This window comes from Silurus aristotelis (assembly GCF_946808225.1).
Source record: "Silurus aristotelis genome assembly, chromosome: 19".
Taxonomy (NCBI): Eukaryota; Metazoa; Chordata; class Actinopteri; order Siluriformes; family Siluridae; genus Silurus; species Silurus aristotelis.
In genome coordinates, this window is record NC_139592.1 from 6,675,361 (window position 1) to 6,696,760 (window position 21,400).

A 21,400-nucleotide genomic window follows, 5' to 3' on the forward strand; every position below is an offset into this window, starting at 1 on the left:
TTATTTAAAGCTGTAGGCCGGCCAAATAGGCCGAGCATGTTGTTGTATTTCGCATTGTTTGCACTGGTCGCTGTAACTAATCCCTGTTTCCCGCTCGTCCCCAGGGCATTGATGAAGCCTCAAGCAAAGACAAGTGAGTACTGCTGCTTCTCTTAATGCCTCCCTGTTGCAAGCTGTGGCTTAGATTTCCATACTGTCACTGTAGCCTCATATGCATGATATGAACACGCTCATGAAAGCCTATTTCTAATAAAGCCTTCATTTGTGTGGCTTATTGAAATACCAAGCCGGTTTCTATAAATAGTTAAACAGCTTTAAGACAGTGATTTTAACCACACTGTGACATTCCTGTCATGCAGAGCAGGATCATTATTTGATCCCTCCACACCGTCGAAACATATTTGACAGCTCGGTCTAAATGAAACGCGTGTGCTCTACTTTGTAGCCGAAATGCTCAGGAGGCCCTGAACCCAGAGGACGAGGTAGACGAGTTTTTGGGACGTGCCATCGACGCCCGCAGCATCGATCAGCTACGTAAGGACCACGTCAAAAAGTTCCTGCTCAGGTTTCAGACACCCGTTCTGGAGAAAAAGGTGCATAAGCAGTATACTGCCATTATAAATGATTTAGGATTGAGAGAGTAGACTTGCCAAGAAGTAAAGGCTAACATTTTGTCTTTGTGTCCTTAGTACTCTAAGAAGGTGGATGATCGATTCGGGGGTTATGTGGCCTGTACGCTGGTGGTGTTTTGCTTCATCTGCTTTATTCAGATCACAGTTTTTCCACAGTATGTACTTTCATTGCTATGTTCAAATGTATATTACTATATATTTCAGATCTTTCTTTTTCTATATTCTGCTTTTTGCTTTATTTGTATATCACATTTGTCAATGGACATCATCCCAACGCAGCTTTACAGAGATAAATATGTAATTTTATTCTTAATGAAATCTCCCTGAGATGGGATGAGGAAGAAACCTTGAGAGCAACCAGACTCATCTGGGTGACACCGAATGTCCATTCATTATAGTTCCGTCCTTGTTAAGGTGTTCTGTTTAGTGATGAGTCCATAAATGCAGAACTGTTCATACATTGTTTATATTCACTTAAAATCCAAATACATCCTCGTAGTTAATTATGTATCTGATATATAACGACTTCTTGCATAACTATTCAGCAATCACCCTCACTAACCCTGTACTACATTTTTTCAGGAACTCATGCATTTGTGCTTATAAGCACATGACACTTTAATTGCACACAGGCAAATGCTGTTGGATAAATTATGTTCATTCTGATGGAAACTGGTTGCACCAGAAGTAATTAAAAGTGTTTCATAGGGGGGTGAATACTTATGCAATCATACATTATACAGTTGACGTTTATTTATTGATATATGTTTTTTCATTGCTATTGATTTTTCATGCAATTCAAATTTTTTAACAGGATGTGTTAAATGTTCATGGGGGGGGGGCATGTCTTTTCTTTGAAAGACATGGTGGGTAACACATCTTCTTTCTTTTCTGCAGCACAACACTAATGCTCGGCATCTTCATCAGTGTTTTTATAATCCTTGCCAACATCCTCTTCGTATGTGCCATCTACTCCTGTATTAAGGTCAGAACAGCCACTCAAGTCACATTATAACTGTTTGGTTTGTATAAATAAATTACAAACAGAAATCCCCCCTGCGAGTAGTTCATTTATATCTGTTTTTTTTTTTTTAGCTCTTCCCCGTGGTCTTGCAAACAGTGTCAAAGAAGATCGTCGAGTCTCGCACGAACAGCACCTTAGTAGGAATCTTCACTATCCTTCTTCTGTACCTCTCAGCGTTCGCCAACATGGTGAGCACCTTCCAGTCTGAGCTGCCGAATAGCTTAAAAATGTTTATGCTCAACAGCCAGAATAATAGGAACACCTATTACCCAACCAGACAATCATGCAGCAGCAGACGCTTGTTCATATCAAATAGAAACTGTCCTGGGAATTTCTTGCTCATATTCTCTACAGTTTACACAGAGCAGTCTTAAAAATTAGCCAGTTCTACAGGCAGAATCACTTAATGAAAGAGGTCACATGGTCACACTTTTTCCCTTCCGTTTATTTACTCTCCTTTTCTTGCTTGTTTCTTTCCTTCTCTTAAGAGTGGATTTAATTGCTAACAAAATCCTTGCTGTCTCTCTTGCTGTCGCAGGAAATGGGGAAGTAGGGGGTGGCATTTTGTTTACAATTTACAGAAAAGCGTAAGGGAAAGGACCTTGATGAGATGGAGGTTGATGCTGGTGAATCGTGGTATTTGCTTAAAGGTGTCCACAGAGGACTGTTGTCCATTAGTGTGATTGGTTAAACCTTTCACGTTACTTTCCTCTTGTCAAGTTTCATAATATAAATTGGTCTGCAATACTGAAGATATTCGTCCGTGAAAAAAATGGAGATAATGCCCCCCCCCCCCCCCCCACCCCTGCCGGGTATATGATCCACACTATTGGTCCTGAAAACAGAAATCGATTCGCTGGACTGCACCCAGGTTGTGATACAGCTTTAATCAGAAACACCAAACTGTTCCTGAACACAGACTCGGCTACAGTTAGAATTCAAGGTTTCCTTCATTTCTGGTGCACAGAATTCTTAATCTGATCTCCAGCTCTAGAAGATTTTATCCAGTGGGCTCACAAAAAAATATAAAGGCTACATATTTGTTCAGTTTGTTTGAAGCAATACTTTTTTTGGACATTTTGTGTTTAATAGGGACATGTGACGTATCACTTTCATCTGTGGTTTCACTCGTTATCATGCTATTGGATTAAAATACAGTCAATTGCTGGAAGCTTAAAGGTTAACTTTGTTCTGAGAAAGGTCATTAGTTGTTTCAAGACCGCACTGGAATTCTTTCAGAGTGGTGCAAAGCACCCAATCAGCAGCAGGTTGTGACTATAAATGCCTCAGCAGCTTGTTTAAAATGACACTATTCAGTCAGAAGTTGCATTTGTAGTACACATTTCTGTCCTAATGTCATTTCTTGTATCTTTCAGATCTTTTATTATGTTTTTGTTTCAATAAAAAAGTATATTACATTCCATTGGACATGACTTGTATTACCATTAGAGCATTTTCCTAATTTAGGTGTTTGTAGTCAAATTAAACCAATTATTAATCTGGAGAAGTTTACATCTGGAAGATGCCACAGCCATCTATGGAGTTTTTAGGAAGTGGGGGACATGCTTTATTTTTTCCATAAATCACAGCGACATTAGCCAATCATGGGGGTCTGTGAGTTTAGGTATGTGGGTATGTGCCTCTCGTTAATGTTGCATGAGCAGCAGTTGAGAAGCATGCAGTCAGATGGCTTCATGTACCTTGGAGGATGTACATGATAGGCATAACCCTCTCTGGTTGGTAAATTTCATGTGATAGTTTAGAGCTGCCTGATGGGTGTAAATTAGCCTCATTAAAAATGAAGGCAAACTGGGAAATCATCAGACCACAGGTATTCAATCTGTAGGGTCTGTCGTATGGGTTATGTAAGGGTGGTGCAGGTGAGGTGTGAGATGAAAATATAATAATCTTTGAAATGATTGCATCTGTCCAATGTTTTAACGAAAAGATTTTTTGAAAGTATATGGTTATATTGGCAAAAGTTTGCGGACACCTGTTCGCGATTATGGTATGCGTGTTTTGAGCTTTGCATTCCACATTTTAATCTGCTGTTCCTAAAGGTGTACAGTAGAGTCCATTGCTCTGTTCAGACTACTCCAGACTTTCTTCTGCAACCCTGTAGAAGCGTGTCATTGTCATGCTGGGACAGGTCTTGGCCTCTTAGTTCCTGTGAAAGGAAATCTTCGTGCTACTGAAAACAAAGGCATTCTACAGTTTGTGTGCTTCCAATTCCGCGGTAACATTTCGGGAAGAACTACAGGTCATGAATATGATATGATGTCAAAAATAATGACTTTGCACACCGACTTTGTGTTTACAACCTGTGTACTTGGGTCTAACTGAAATTCGGCTAACATATAGCCAAACAATCAGTGAAATATAAACATTGTACATTTACTTATGGGTAAAATGATATATCTTATAATTAGCACAGAGTCTTTGGAGCACTAATCTAACTGAATGGCTAAATGTGTGCTGGTTTATCTGTTGGCAGTTTACATGTAAGACGGAGGACATAATTAAGTGCGTAGCCAAGGACCGGAACATCACTGAGAGTGCCGTAACACTGTGTATTCTGCACAACCTGACCAACACAGCAAACGACACACTCGCACTCTGTCCCAACCACAAAATTCTGTGTCCTTTTCCTGAGGTCAGTGTGTGGACCAGCTTCCGTCTCGCATTCATCTACACATATCAAGTCGGTGCGCATCTGTTTATCTGACTTGCCTCTTCTGTGTCCTGTCCAGTATTTTACCTACAGTGTGCTGCTGACTCTGCTGGCCTGCTCTGTCTTCCTGCACATCAGCAGTATAGGCAAGCTGGCATTAATGCTGCTTGTTCAGATCAGCTTCCTGCTGCTGGTCGAGTGGCCCCTCGTGGTGCTGTTCGATAACGCTGATCTGCTGGTGTCCGTCAAAGCACTGTGAGTTCATCTCATTAAACAGCTCTTAGCTTTGCGAAAAGAAATGTTTGGACCGGGTGCATCAATCAAAAGCATTTTAAAGAGTAGGGGAAATAAACATAATAATGGACAGAGACTGATATTACATTACATATACATCTATAACATTTTGCTAGTGATCCTGATCGAAACTATACCGTTAAATGATTGGAACAAGATAGCTTCGTTTATTGTTATGCTAATACAAGTACATTTGAATTTCTAAGCACTTTTCGTTCCTTTCATGTGACCTTCAGGTGACTTTCCACTGTAGTTCTTAGCTGTCTGTGTACAGTATGTTTGTGTGTGTCTTTGTAATTTGTGGGTCATTGGGTCACTAATGAGAATGTTTCTATTTTTGTACACAGGTCTGATTCCAATAAAACAGTCGATTGGTGAGTTCATAACACAGACATTGATTTTGTGCCCTCAGTTTGAGTGAGTGGTGGACTGAGAGCAGGTTGCTCTAGATCTAGATTTTTCTAATAAAAAGTGTTGGCTAAAAAATTTTTTTAATGTTAAGCTAAACAAATTTGACTAAAATTGAAACCTCTTATTGACAGTGTCAAGGCTTTATCTAATACAGGGATGTCCAGTCAAAACCACAGGCCATTGTGGGGGCATTTTTTTTTTTTTTATTAATTTCCAACCCAGTCAAAGCCAAATCTCATAGTCAGTTACAAAAACACAAGTTTAGCTAATTAAATCGGTGGAATCAAATGTGGATTCTTCTTTTATAATGAAAATCTGCACTTACAACAACAGAATCCTGACATATAAACTCAACAATACTGCAAAGATAATGCACAATTGTTTCTGAAAGGAAATAACTTGCCTTTATCAGAGAGTCAAGACAGTTGCACTTGTAGTAAAAGCTGTTTATTAAGAGAGCAGACAGACAAATCCAAGATGTTATTTAAAATCAGGAAATAAAAAAAAATAATTAACAGACTTTGGTCAGGTGATGATCAAATAGAACAACACGGAACAGGCGGGTAAACACTGAACATTACTTTGGGCTTAAACAAAGAAAAAAGAGTTAAATACACAAAGTAATTAGAGGACAAACTGAAAAGAGAGGTGAGTAATAGAGACACAGGAGGGAGACTAATAATGGGACATGGATGGAAATAGGACATGGGCTAAAACTAAAAAAAAACCTGGCAAACTAAAAAAAATGCATGACAACAAGAAGGTACATGCTGCAGCACTGCTGGATGTTTTGCCTACTAAGCGCCTCTGCTTGCAGCACTTGAGGTGGAAATCCATAACAGAAAACCTTCAAATGCATGTAAAATGTCTGGGAATACCCAAAGTCCCGAATCAGGTTGACTTGTGGAAGTGGAGCTGGGGAGCATAAATGAGGCATATAGGTAGTAAGCAGGTTGGTGGGTCAGTGACATCTGGGACTGGCTTGTCAGTGTGTGATGATGGGTTTGGGTCAGGTGGTAGAGATGTTACACTCTCACTTGTGGATAATAGTTGCAATATTGTTTTAACGCATTACATTTTTTGTGATTCTAAACATTTTCACTTGCCTTCGTTAGACCTTCAAATGACTTTCTGCTTTAGTTTGTAGCTCTGTGTGGGTGTGCGTGTGTGGGTGTGGGTGTGTGTGTGTGTGTGTGTGTGTGTGTGTGTGTGTGTGTGTGTGTGTGTGTGTGTGTGAGTGTGTGTGAGTATGTGTGAGTGTGTGTGAGTATGTGTGTATACTTTGTGGGTCTTGCAGGTCACTAATGAGAATGTTTCTATTTTTGTACACAGGTCTGGTTCCAATAAAACAGAAGCTTGGTAAGTTTAAAACAGTCCTTGTGAAGTGTGGCATAAAGTTTGAGTAAGTGGTGGAGTAAAACTAGATAGATGATAGATAGATAGATAGATAGATAGATAGATAGATAGATAGATAGATAGATAGATAGATAGATAGATAGATAGATAGATAGATAGATAGATAGATAGATAGATAGATAGATAGAGAGAGAGAGAGAGAGAGAGAGAGAGAGAGAGAGAGAGAGAGACAGACAGACAGACAGACAGACAGACAGACAGACAGACAGACATTTCTTTCTTTTAAGTGTAAATAAAAAAAAAACTCAATACAGTATGATTCACAAATTTTTTACTGGTCTAGTCATCATTTCATTATCTAATCCTTTTAGAAACTTTTTGGAACAGGCTTGCAGTGGTCTGATGTTTGTACAGGGACAAGCTTGAAGGGGTTAGGGGAGGCTACACAATAAGCCAGCTTCCATTTGTGGAATTAATCAGGAACAGGATTTGTGAGGTCGCACTATTGGTTTTAGGCTGGTTGGAGGCCTAGTGGACGGCCTGAAGCAGGAGCAAAATGTTGCTGTTGAGACCTAGGTAGAAGCAGTATTTGGGAGACCACCCCTGCAGCCTCAGGCAGAAGCAAAATTTGGGAGGTGTGCCATTGGTTTCAGGCAGGTGCAAGATTTTGGAGACTACACCTTTGGTTTCAGGCAGGTGTAGGAACTTGGAGACTACACGATTGGCTTCAGGCAGGATCAGAGCTTATCATTTGAGCCTCAGGCAAGAGTAGAATTTGGAGGTCCCCAGCATTGTTTTTAGGCAGAAGCAGGACTTTGGAAACATAGATTGTGTGCAGGCTTAGGGTTCAACATGCTCTTAAAATAAAATTGTCACTAAAACAGGACTCATAAGAACATTCAGTGTCATTTAAGGTAGTGTCCATGTGGGTCCACTGCACAAATGAGACAAACCCTGGTCAACTTGACTTTAAGTCCCTCTTCCCTTCCCGAAGCCTCCATGGAAAAGGCAAAGTAATCAGCCAGTATCATAGGTTTGGGATGCAGATGCATTTTTATTAAAGAAGCAGGCAGACAACTTCTAAATGTGATTCAAACCCAGGATCAAAAAGATCTTGAATCAGGCAGTGAATAAACAGTATAAGCCAGGAAACAAAATCGGAGCCAAAAGCAGAAAAAAAAACAGAACAAAAAACTGTTCGGGAAAGTCAGGGAGGTAAACACTGAACATTACTGTGAACTTGACAAACGACCGTTTAAATGCACACAGTAATTAGAAGGAAAAATAAATGTGGCAAAGTAAACAAAACACATGACACCACGGAAATGTGAGGTGTAGCGCTGCTGGCTGTTCTGCGCGAAGTGCTCAGTGCGAGAGGAAAATCCATGACAACACGAATACCAAAAGATTTAATCAATAGCAATCTTAGAACTAACTGCAACAGGCTTATACCTAATATAGTATGTTATGCCATTATCCTGTTACTTGATCTCTTTTTTTAAATCCAACTCAGTGTACTCAAGTGGCACAGCTGAAACACATTAGTCTTGTCTTCAGGAGATCTCCACAGATAAACGGTGACCGAAGTATGTCAAAGACAGCAACCATAAACAATCATGGGTGACAGTGACTTTCCCTCCAAAGTGTTCGGCTTCATGAGCAGCATTTCCAAAAGTATAGGGACACAACTAGATAGTGGATGGAAAATGTGGAAGAAAACCAAAACATTTTGAAAATCGTAATAAAAAAAAAATGGTTTGTTGTGAAAGACAACAAACCATGTTCTAAAGAAAAAGTTGGGGCTTTTAAATTTGTCTCATTATTTAGCAAAGACATTGTAGGACCGTACAGTGTCTTAGGATTCAAATGTAAACATTGCATTAAGCATTATGAGCGAACAGAATAAGAAGAGCCATGTAAGAAAAAGTTAAGAGGCAGTTATAAAGGATTATTAGACGCTCACTTCTCTAGCCGAATGCCAAACTATTTATTCATGAGGCATTTATTGGAGTGTTTGCAAAAGAAATTTGGCACTAAGATCAGAAAAATATTTGCATCATACTCATGCTACAAAGGTTGAGAATCAAATCATATTATTTGCATAAATTCATGCAAATGTTTTTTTGATTCGTTGAAGTTTATGTAATTCAGTAACCCACACTAGTTTACTGGCTTTTGTGAAAACCGGTTTATTGATAATAATAGCATTAAGTAAAGAAACATTAAACATCCAAACAGAAATATTAAATAGCCAATATAAAGCCAGTGTGTATATTTTTTTTTGTTTTGGTTTCATGTGCAATTTTATTCACCTCACGTATTTCACATTTAAATCACCTTGTGTTTACCTTCTGTAATTTGGCTCAAATTCTTTTGTCCTTTTGTCCAACCTGATTTAATTATACTTATTATATAGTTTTTTTTGCATATCTTCTTCTTTTTCTTTCGGCTGCTCCCATTAGGGGTTCTGCCACAGCGGAACATCCGTCTCCATAACCCCCTGTCATCTACATCCGCCTCTTTCACCCCAACTATCTGCATGTCTTCCCTCACCACATCAATAAACCTTCCTCTTTTCCTCCTTCCTGGTGGCTCCATCCTCAGCATTCTCCTACTGATATACCCCATGTCCCTTTTCTGCACATGTCCAAACCATCTCAATCTCACCTCTCTTACCTTGTCTCCAAAACGTCCTACATGCGCTGTCCCTCTAATAAACTCATTTCTAATCCCGTCCATTGTCGTCTCTCCCAACGAAAATCTCAGCATCTTCAGCTCTGCTACCTCCAGCTCCACCTCCTGTCTTTTACTCAATGCCACTGTCTCTAATCCATACAACATCTCAGGTCTCACCACAGTCCTATGAACTTTCCCTTTCACTCTCGCAGATACTCTTCTATCACAAATCACTCCTGCTATCACTCTTCTTTATTTTTACTTCGATGTAACTTACTCTAACATTTACACCCATTTTTTTTTCCTAAAAATGTTCATTCAAATGTAATAAATGACACTTTGGGGGGGGGGGTTTTAGCTCAGAAATGAGGGTACAAACATTTAAACTGATCCTTGTCATGAAATGATCAATACAACACATCAAATGTCGTAAATGTGTATTTTATACATTACTGTATATCTGCATTTCTGTCTCTGCAGCTCTGAGACTGTGAGTAAGGTGCCGCTGAAGATGATGACTCCGGTAATCCTCACCGTATTTGTGCTGGCGCTGTATCTGCACGCACAGCAGGTCGAATCCACCGCGCGCCTCGACTTCCTGTGGAAACTGCAGGTGCATCTCGCCATGCTCATGCCACTGAGAATTAGCCTTTCCTGTAAAGTATGAAATTGCCAGTTTGAACGGATTACATAACCCGTGCCTGAGGCTTCATTTTATATTTCTGTTTTTTTTTCCTCATTCCACAATACAAAATGACTGCAGAACTAAGGGATGAGTACATTTTATAGCTTTGTGAAGTGGTGATGTATCTTTCCATGAAGAAAGCAAAGTGAAGTCAGGAGATGTTTTGTAAAGAACAATTGGCCATATATGGAAGGAGGAACATTGAAGAAGCTTTCATATATACAGTGTTATTTCTGTTTTGAATTGAATGTGTTTACCCTCTCTGTACGATTGGTTTAGGCAGGTCAGATCACAGCAATCCCACTCGGATGCCAATGTTTCAAGAGCATCTGAGAAAGGTGTCTTTGGTCCATTTCCAAGCCAACTCTAGTGAAGTGCATTTTCTAGGGAAACAGATTCAGCTCTTGAATTAAGCCAAGTGAAGGCAAACATGCCATATATTTTGGGTTACAGTGTTTGCTTTGTAGATATACGCTGTAAATTAGACTGGACTACTGCACTTCTAACTAAGTAATAATAATAATAATACCTAGTACCTTAGCATGCTATACGATTTTCTTTACATAGATACACTGTATGGACAAAAGGATTGAGACACCTAATCTTTTCAGGTGTATGTGTATGCACACAACTGTATGGAATGTCTTTGGGTGCAGTAGCATCACATTCTCCCTTCACTTGAACTAGGAGGCCATGGTGGACATGTTCTACATGTACATGGGTTGGTGTGGAAGATCCTTAGTGGCCTGCTACTGTATAGAGCTCTGACCTCGACCCTATTGAACACCTTTAGGATGAGTTGGAACACTGAATAAACTCCAGGCCTCCTCACCTCACCTACATCAATACCTGACTTTTCTGTGGCTTTACTGTTGGAAGTGCCACAAATCTCCGTATGCACACTCTAAAATCTATGAAGAAGAAGAGTGGAGGTTTTTATAACAACAGATTGGAGCCAAATGTGAAATGGGACGTTCAGGTGTCCACAAACTTTTGTCAATATAATGTACCGTAATTTCCGGACTATAAAGCGCACCCATATATAAGCACCCACTGAATTTTACAAATATTTTTTATTTTTAACATAAATAAGCCGCACCTGTCTATAAGCCGTATGTCTACACTAATGTACTTTACACAGGCTTTAACGTAAGACACGTTACACACGGTGTAATGGGTGAAATATGTTGCGCTTCCTTTAGGAGCATAGCGAAATTTATTGGGAAAAGCCCGGCACAGCATTTTTCCGCTATTACTGCGTGTGTGCAAGACGAGGAATATGTCCTTATTATTTTCTGATGCTCATTTCTAAGTTTCTTTGACTAACCCGTAACGCTGTTGCCAGGGGAAAAAAAAGCACAAGTTTTGGAAACCTGTCTGTGTTTATATGATTTCTGTTGCAACTGGAGTTAGTGAGCTCTCCCTTCACCCAGACTCAACGCGTTACAACGGCTTGTATCTAAACAGTAGCCGACCAAGAAAGTCATTGTTCACTGTCTTCCTCCTTCCTTTCACAACTATTTCTCTCGGGAGTTTATCTTTTGGCTTGAAGTTTGTGAAACCGGGAAAAACCCAGAAAAATTTCATAAATGAGCCTTTTTATTGTTTAAGCAACGGGTTTAAAACGTAGGAAAAAAGTAGCGTCTTATAGTCCGAAAAATACGGTATGTACATTGGCAAAAAAACTTTTGTTTTGTTGCGATCTGAGCCAAAGAACAGAGCTGTAGCTTTGCTGTAGAGTATTTTGGTGAACCAGTAAACAAAAATTGTTTTAAACATTAAAAAATAAAGACATGTTTTAAACAAGTTGTATAGTTTTTAGCTTTATATAGTTATGTTATGGACCAATGATATAATAGATTTAATTAATTCCAGCAACAATTCTACACACGCTTGGCAAAGCTGTGTTTTTTTTTTTTTTTTTTTTTTTTTTACTGTGGTCACATTTCTGTATGTTTGCAACCATACGTTTCAGCCAGTCCACATGTTCTTGCTGTATGCGTCCTTTAATTATGTGCAGGGTCTAATTATACTGAATAAAACAAAGTAAATAAATCGAATTCATAGCAATGTTAAAGTGCACGTCCGGATTTTATCCCAAATAGCTTGGTTAAGATCTTTTGTTTAGCACTTGTAGCACTTTGTTTGTCTATTATTTAAAAATTGCTTTGTGTCTTCTTTTCATGCTGTTCTAACCAATGCAGCTAAACTGCGTTCGGGTTTTATTCCCTGACCTAGTAAACTAGCATGAATTTGTGTTTTTGATAGAGACTACGAAGCACATCTGTAAGTCGCTCTGGATACAGATGTCTGCTAAATGTCATAAAAATGAGTAACCGATGCGCGCGCTGTAGCAGAGCATGTGCCCTAGCATTTCCGAATAAGCAAGCAGAGTGCCCTAGCCACATTTGTCATCTCTTATCTATTTCTTTTTTGTCATGTACCCCCAGGCTACAGAAGAGAAAGAGGAGATGGAGGAGCTGCAAGCTTATAACCGCCGTCTTCTTCATAACATCCTGCCGAAAGATGTGGCTGCCCACTTCCTGGCCCGGGAGCGCCGCAACGACGAGCTTTACTACCAATCATGCGAGTGCGTGGCTGTGATGTTCGCCTCCATCAGCAACTTCTCAGAGTTCTACACAGAGCTCGAGGCCAATAACGAGGGCGTGGAGTGCTTGAGACTGCTGAACGAGATCATCGCTGACTTTGATGAGGTAAGAGGACACAACAGCTGCGGTACCTGGAAAAATACAACTTAGCCCTGCCCTTTTTTAACGTACACACTAATCCCAGTGCTGATCTCATTGGTGGTTACGTGATTCATATTGCTTTCAGATCATCATTGAAGATCAGTTCAAGCAGCTAGAGAAGATCAAAACGATAGGAAGCACGTATATGGCGGCGTCAGGCCTGAACGACTCTACATTCGACCGAGAGGGCCGCTCGCACATCTTGGCTCTAGCTGACTATGCCATGAGAATACGGGAGCAGATGAAGTACATAAACGAACATTCGTTTAACAACTTCCAAATGAAAATTGGTCAGTAAATTACATTTTATAACTTGCTACTATATATATATATATATATATATATATATATATATATATATATATATATATATATACTAAAGAACTACAAACTAAAGGCATTTTACTCATCGCAACATTACAATTGCACATAAACTAGGGATTAATTAGAGCAGGAAGAAATAACTTTCAGTATATATGTATTTTTATTTTTCATCAGGGCTAAACATTGGGCCTGTGGTAGCGGGAGTGATCGGAGCTAGAAAGCCACAGTATGACATATGGGGAAATACAGTCAATGTGGCGAGTCGCATGGACAGTACAGGAGTACCCGATCGCATCCAGGTGCCAGCACTATGATAATCGCTTTGTACACACATTATACACATCCCCCACTTCAACAATTATACATGTCACACTTGTTTACACTTATTCATGTAATTGTCCATTGATTGGGGCGGTGGTAGCTCATTGGTAAAGGCTTTGGGTTACTGATCGGAAGCCCCAGTATCACCGAGCTGCCACCCTTGGGACCCTTAGAGCAAGGCCCTTAACCCTCTGTGCTCCAGGGGTCCTGTATTATGGCTGACCCTGTGCTCTGACCCAGTTTCCTATATCACTGGGATTAATAACGTATTATAAATAAAATAGAATATCAGGACAGTGCTTAAAATCATGTTGTTACAAGTCAAGTGCTTCAGTTAATGTACACATAATTAAACATCAGAATGTCCAGATTACAGTTTGAAATTGGAAGAATGTGAATCACAAGACCAGGCTGCATTTTTCCCAATCACCCATCACTGTTATGGTGAACCTGTGCCCACTGTATCCACTGAAGCCTGTTACTGTTGTCGTCCATCCACATTAAAGTTCGGAATGTTGTTCATTTTGAAATGCTTTTCAGCTCATAATGGTTGTAAAAAGTGGCTGTTGCCATTTCTCTCCACAAGGAGTTTCCACTCAAGAGCCGTTGCTCTTTGGATGTTTTTTGCTTTTAGCACCAAGTGTAAAAGAGTAAACTCTTCCAGGAGCTCAGCAGTTTCTAAAATACAATGGCATCACATATTTTCCCTTTCTGATGTTTGATGGAAGCATTAACTGAAGCCCTCGCTCTGTTTCAACATGATTTAACGTATTGCGCTGCTACAATATGATTAATAATCGCATGGCCACTGAGTTTATATCTGCAAATTCTTACACATGCTACATGTTTCTACCTCCATATGCTATTATTTATGGACGGTTTTAATATAAAGTATTAAAGCTTTTTATGAGGTCCCCTGGTGGTCTAGTGGTTAAGATGCAGCGCTCCCACTGCTGCGACCCGGGTTCGATTCCCGGTCAGGGAACCATCCCCAGCCACTCTTAGTGCCGGTCCCAAGCCCGGATAAATTGGGGAGGGTTGCGTTAGGAAGGGCATCCAGCGTAAAACATGTGCCAAATCAAATGTGCGGAGGATCCGCTGTGGCGACCCCCTAACGGGAGAAGCCGAAAAGAAATTAAAGATTTTTATGAATGAAAATATCGGACATGCGAAATTCAAGAGTTGAGAGTTTCTAATATTAATGCCTCTTTAAAAGCCCCGCCCCCGTCCCCAATCTCACATTAGTAATAATTTAACCAGTGTTTTTATCTCACTTCAGTTTTCTTAAAAAATCAGCCAAACCTTGCATCCTGTCAAAAATAAATAGAGAACGCTTTGATTTGTAATCAAGCTTTAATGAAATCGGATTGAATTTGGCTTAACTTCTAACTGCATTTTTTAGGAATGTACTAAATTTTCATCCACTGAAAAAAAATCAAGCCAGACTTGGAAATTTTTGAAACTTTACAAATACTTGTAATGATAATGAAAGTGAGAAAGGGATTAAAACCAGTGTTTGCGCTTTCTCTCTCTCTCTCTCGCTTTTTTTTTTTTTTTAAACCAGTCAGCTCCTAGTCACAGTTAACACCACACACACAGACTATTTTTGTGGTTATGACCTTGAAGATCACACAGCCGACATTGTTTCATCAGTTGGTGGGAAATTCCCTTGCATGTGTAAACTGAACTTGATTCACACCTCTGATGTCGTGACACCGATATTTCACACACACACTATCACACTTCGACTGTCTCGTAATTGCAAGTAGCTTTTTTAGTAACAGGCAGTTTTGAAATCTGGAAGCCTGAAAACCGTTAAAACGATGAACGCAGCTCGCACTGCCATCTGCTGCTCCGTAAGCGCGATTGCATTGCTCAGATTCCAATCCACACACCCCTAATAAATGTTCTGTTCTCTCAGGTGACCACTGATCTGTACCACGTGTTAGCCAGTAAAGGCTATCAGCTGGAGTGCCGCGGCCTCGTCAAAGTCAAGGGCAAAGGAGACATGACCACTTACTTTCTCAACAGCGGCCCTTCAAGCAGTTAACACTGAACACATGCCTCCGGTTGCACTGAAGTGAACAGAGACGAAACTCTGAACGGAACGTCAAGCGCACTTTTTCTTTTTTCCCCTTTTTGCCAGTTTGGAGTATAACCACTGAAGGGGCTCGCAGCCGAGTCACGTAACGGAGGCGTTGAATAAATGCACACACTGAGAATACGTTCTCATTCTTAGCTGCTCTCCCAGACTGATCTGACCGAGTGAGCTGTCTAAGAGCCGTGGCCTTAGATGGAATTAAGAAGGATTGCGTTTAAAAAACATGTTTTTGGGACCGATTTTTAAAGAAACAGTTTAATGAAGATTAAAAAAAAAAATTTACAAAAAATTAAAAAAATGCACAAATACATATATATGCAAGGATGAAGTAAGAATGCAGTTGACCAAAGAACAAAAATGTTTGATATAGGAACACTACATATGTTTCATATGTCTGAACAATTACCAGTTGACAGATTGACTGATTATTATTATTATAATTTTTTTTAATGATTGTCAACACGACCACACGTTTTGTTCTCTGATGCAATTACGATCCTTTCTTGCCATGTACAATGAAGGCTTGAGACACCAGAGAGGGATTTACTCTAACTTTTATCCATGGCTTATTGGTACCTTTTTTTATAGTGTTTTCGGGGGACTCTGGGAAACCATGAAGTGAAGAAACTGTATGAAGGACAAAACGTTGACATTGGGCATGGGAAATGTATTTTATCGTTTATGTTGTCGTAAGTTAAATATGTGCATACGTGTGAGACAGAGTGAGCGAGCGAGCGTGTGTGTGTCTGTGTGTGTGTGTGTGTGTGTGTGTGTGAATCCATTGTCATCTTCAAAGGGCATAACTTGTCACTGTGAGATTTATATATTCTATGTGCAATTACTTTATTGCCAAATCGACTGCTACCAGGCTTGTCTGACTTTCATTATCGATATTTCTTTCTCTGTTCATTCCTCGAAAAAAACGAGTTTGTTTCCTTCGTTTCCTTTATTTTTCCTAATTAGTCACCAGTGCTGTTTTTAATGCTTAACACTTTTACACACGCACCATATTTCGATCTTTCTGATCAAAATGCTTCAGTATACCACAGGGGTGTCAAACTCAAATTACACTTAATCCAATGTCAAGTGACCAAAAAAAAAAAAAAAAAAGTTCGGTGACCAATAACAGATCTAATCCTATTAAATGTGTTGTGTTCATTTATTTGAATCGTGTATTTATCTGTAAGGTACGGTCTGAATGCAGGAACTTGAACTAAACTTGAACTAAAAGTCCAATGAAAATCGTAGAAATGACCAGACAAGTGTGTTGCGTAAGTGTTTACTTCCTTCCGCATTTTGTGGAGCTGAAATGGACCTAGTAAATGTCAAAACTGGTAGATTGCTAATGAAGAGTTGCATATCATTAGCACATGTAGTCAGTAGCTGAGTTTACGGCTCTGTGTTTTTTCAATTCCAGAGACTGAAATCTAAAACTGCTTGACACCCCTAATCTACAATGTGTGACAGTGAAAAGCCACCAGTGTGTAAACATGTTCATCAAATACTCCCCGCCCGGTTAGGTGGCGTTCTAAAGCCCTGTTCTAAGTGACACCCATTGGAACCAGTATGTAACATAACATTGGTGAACGTGCAGTGTGGTTATCTCTGAAAAAATGTTGCTATCAGGACAAAATGTTCTCGCATTACCATTATCACTCGAAAGCAATACACACAATCTGACACTGACATCAGGTATCAGTCTGACACTGTACTCATACTCGTAAATGTTATGTCAAACAAACCCCGTGTTCACTCAAAGCAGCATTTCAAATCATATGAAAAAAAGGAAGTCCTTTGACAGTTTAATGGCAACAATAAACTATCTGAAATCACTGACTGTTCTCTGTTAGTTTGATGTTGTTTAAGTATCACAGATCATATTTCACTGAAAACTTTACGTTCCATTATAACTCCGTCATAGTGTTGTTTATGTTTGTTTAAAAATAATAATAAATAAAAAAAACATGATATAACTGTTTTTCATATATATATATTAAATGATAGAAACAATAAATACAGTGTCTTCAGTATCACAGATTTCTTAATGACTGCAACAAAATACATACAAAATATATTATTAAAATACTGCAGACTCCTGCTTTTAGTTATTTCATTCCTAGTGAGGATGCAATAGGTTTTTCTTGTGATGAATAGCATTTTAATTTAAAATAGTAGCATTAAAAAGTAGTTCTTTGACACGGGTGGCTATGGAATATTTTTTTTTCCTTACACAAAGAATCGGCGGATCTCTTATTACGGTGGTGTACAACTCAATGACAGAGGGGGCCAAAGTAAAATACTGGGTCTAGGTAGAGGGCCAATAAATAAATGAACAACAAGACAGACAGGATACAGGAGAAAGTGTGAAGATAAAACATTAAGTAAAAGCAGTACATTCTGCTCTTATGCACATTTGCCTGAGCTGGATGCTTGGTATTGTTTCTTGACTTTCGGATCATTAATCATCTGTGCTGGGGCGACCCTCAGGATCGAGTGAAGGTGTGCATCAGTGAGACGACTCCTGTGTGCGCTTTAGTTCAACTTCATAACGGAAAATTTGTTTGCACAGATACATTTACGCCATTTAACAGATGCCTTTATTCAGAACGACTTAAAATTATCTCATTTTTACAACTGAACAGTTGAGGATTAAGGGCTTTGCTCAAGGGCCCAAAAGTGGCAGTTTAGAGGTGGTGGGATTTAAGCTTACAACCTTCTGACCAGAAGTCCAACATCTTAAATGCTGAGCGACCCCCTTCTCCAATATGGATTTCCAAACATGCGGAGTATTCGAGCAGACTGTATCTGAAGATGTGGCATCGTTTCAGGGATGAAGCATCAAAACTGCAGCTCCCAAAAGATCAAACTGTACCAGTTACAATGGAAATATTGATATTATATGGATCTAATGATAGAATAGAATTATGAATATTTTTATTATGAATGCAATATGTATTACTAATATATATGTTGTTTATATTTAATAGTTCATTATTATCAAAAATGAATTTACGAACTTACTGTTGTGCATTGACATTTCCCGTAGACATGGTATTTTACGTATTTGTTCATTCTTTCACATTTTGTTAAAGGATTTGTAAAAGGTATGATTTCTGTACAGACTAAAAACGATTTCATTTATTATTTCTTGTTTTTATATTCCGTATGGGCTGTTCTTTGCTGAGAGTCGAAGTTAATCCAGAGCCTATCACCTGTCTATTACATTTCACACACTTTTTTGGGGCTGTTTGGTGTGCCAGCATGTTTTAGGAAGGACGAAGGAAACTAGAGAACCTGCAGGAAAGAACATGCAGAAACATCATGCAGAGAGTAAACCGAGATCAGGATCAAACATGAGACCCTGAAATGTTAAGATGACGAGGCTTCCCTCTGCAGCACCATGCCATTAGTAGCTGTAAAAAACTGTTGAATCGGATTTCTGTACGTTTGGAAAATTAAATATCTTAGAGGGTTTGACTTGTAATTAAAGGTCACACGATCATTAGATTCACTGTTCGATTTTTTTATTTTTATTTCAGAAAATGTTCAGCATGTGCAGGTGCTTTAATAGAATGGAAATAGTTTGACTTGTTTCACAGCAGGATGAACCTCTAAAAACAGATGCTCAGTCTTTTTCTTGCACTTAATGTTCAGGAAGCGCTTTTGATTTCACGCATGCGTTTTACTATATATGTAGATTAATCGGTTATCCATAAATAGGCCATCTTGGATATGAATTTATACATTTTTCTTATTCACACTGTATGTTTTTTTAATTATTATTATCATGGTTTTTAGCTCGTCTCTTACTTTTATGTTCCAACATATTTTAAGTACATTTTTGATCCAAGATTGTTGTCGGAATTACAGGTAAGTGCTTGTGTTTTAAAGGCATTTGTTTATACTGAAATTCTGTCTTACACTTGCCAAAAAAATGTAGTAACACTAAAAGCATCAACTACAGGCAGGTGATTTGATTTTTAATCAGAATTGCAGGTCCAGAAAACCAACTTGCATGTGCAAGTCACCAAATTTGAATCCTGAACAATCAGACTACACCAACCTGAATACACATTTACATTTACCCTGTGTTGCTACAACTCCTCACTGTTCTTATACAAAAAGTACATAAAAAGCAGGAATATATTTACATTGTATTGTAAAAGTATATGGTAAGAAGGGAAGGTTGAAGATGATGTGATGAAGTGTTAGCAAGTCTAAATAAGTCTTAAATGAAAGATTACTTGTTCAGAAAGTGGTGAATGTGATACTCAAAACAGTCCCACACGACAGTAACGAGCAGTGGGAGGCAAATACATGGTCCTTCTGATCGTATTAGCTCTCCAGGAGGTCAAACAGCTTATCAACATCTCAGAGAGAGAGAGAAAGAAAGTTTTTTTTTTGTTTTTTAACTATTTCTATTTTGAAAGAATACCCTGGGAAATTCTTTAGAATGATGGAAGTCATAGCCCATGCGAAACATTAAATGCATGACCATCCGATGATCAAGAAATTCCCTCAGAGCCCCAGGAGAGTAAAGAATAAAAATAGGTGTGAGGCAGGGCATGTAGTTTTGTAGTATTTTATACAAGAAACCCAAAATGTACACAAAACATGCTCCACTTTTAAGCAGAAAACAGTTGGAAAAAGCAGAGCTCCATCCCAATCTCCATTCTGTTTCAGTTGACTTATTTATTTTAAGTTTATGTCTTTTTCATTTTGAAATATATAACATTGTCTTTGCATATAACATTGATTCTTTATAACATTACCTTTATGTGTGTGTGTGTATATATAAATATATGTACATATATATATATATATATATATATATATTATATATATATATAAATGATAGAAATGGCAGTGGTGAATACTTATATATACTTATGGAAGTGGAAGAGTGATTAAAATAATTGAATGTTGTGTTTGTCTCCATCTGCTGGTCAGACTGTAAACCACAGACGAAAGTCTATAGTTTTGTCAAGACCTTAAAAAACAGAACACTACTGAAAGGTCAAATCGCAATTAAAAAAAAATGATAAAACTTAAAATAATAGAAAATAGGTGAACTTTAAATAATGAAATATGTGAGCTTTGTTTGTCTGAAACAGAGGCTCAAACAGGAGGCTGAGAAAATGACTCTGTTTGCAAGGAAAGCTCTCTGCTCAGTGTGTGACTGTGTGGAGTTGTAGTGTCTGAGGTTGCTGTAGCTAATCCTGTTTAAGATCCCAGAAGGTAAGTTTCCAAGAAAAACATAGCCTGAGAAAAAAAACTAAGTCCAAAGTCCTAGGTCCAACGTTGTGATGCCAAAAAGTAGACTTCATTGCAAAAAGAAATCAAAGCAGATTAATTCCATTTATATATATATATATATATATATATATATATATATATATATATATATATATATATATATATATATATATATATATATATATATATATATATATACACACACACATTTATACATGTATACATTTATCAATCATTTTATGTAACACCCCCCCCCCCCAATTACTTCATATGCAAAACAGCAACCTATAGATCTATATTACATTTATAGTTTATTCATTATTAAATTAAATGAATATATTCATATTTATATTATTTAGCACATTTTAATGATTTACTTCTGTTTTGGATTAATGAATGCTTGTTTGTTTTTTATCCACTTTTATCTATCGAATGATTAATCAGTTAAATTATTATTGTTAGTTGGCTGTAGGCTTAAAGACTTAAAGAATATAATTATTTTGGTGAGTAAGACACAAATGTGTGTGGGCTAAGTTGAGCAGTCACACCATTAAGTTATGGGAAAGAGGCACCACAGATGCATTATTAGATTTGAGAATGTTGATGGAGAAGTATAGAGAAGGTCAGAAGGAGTTGCATTATGTGTTTGAGGAGGTTTATGGATGTGGTGAGGAAAGACATGCAAGTAGTTGGTTAGAAAGAGGTAGATGTAGTGGATAGAGTCATATGGAGACGAATGATCTGCTTTGGCGACCCCTAACGGGAGCTTTTCTTTGTTACAGTCGTCACTGGTTTGCTTATTAGGGATAAATTTATAAGTAAAAAAATATATATAATCTAGATAAAATCTAGAAACAAAATGTCACCTAGAACCACTATGGTTGTGCAGATATCATTAA

At 38.3% G+C, this 21,400-nt stretch overlaps 1 protein-coding gene across 1 annotated transcript in view; it reads left to right on the forward strand.

The window, feature by feature from the left end:
• The window catches only part of adcy6b (adenylate cyclase 6b), a 70,612-nt gene extending 53,535 nt beyond the window's left edge, over window positions 1-17,077 (forward strand). Inside the window, 14 exon segments of the mRNA XM_083569792.1 lie at window positions 105-133; window positions 446-593; window positions 690-787; window positions 1,530-1,617; window positions 1,728-1,844; window positions 4,151-4,309; window positions 4,407-4,582; window positions 4,969-4,995; window positions 6,365-6,391; window positions 9,545-9,677; window positions 12,200-12,463; window positions 12,585-12,789; window positions 12,998-13,122; window positions 15,066-17,077. Coding sequence (XP_083425918.1) covers window positions 105-133; window positions 446-593; window positions 690-787; window positions 1,530-1,617; window positions 1,728-1,844; window positions 4,151-4,309; window positions 4,407-4,582; window positions 4,969-4,995; window positions 6,365-6,391; window positions 9,545-9,677; window positions 12,200-12,463; window positions 12,585-12,789; window positions 12,998-13,122; window positions 15,066-15,194 — 1,725 coding nt within the window. The 3' untranslated portion in view covers window positions 15,195-17,077.
• The last annotated feature ends 4,323 nt before the right edge of the window (window positions 17,078-21,400 follow it).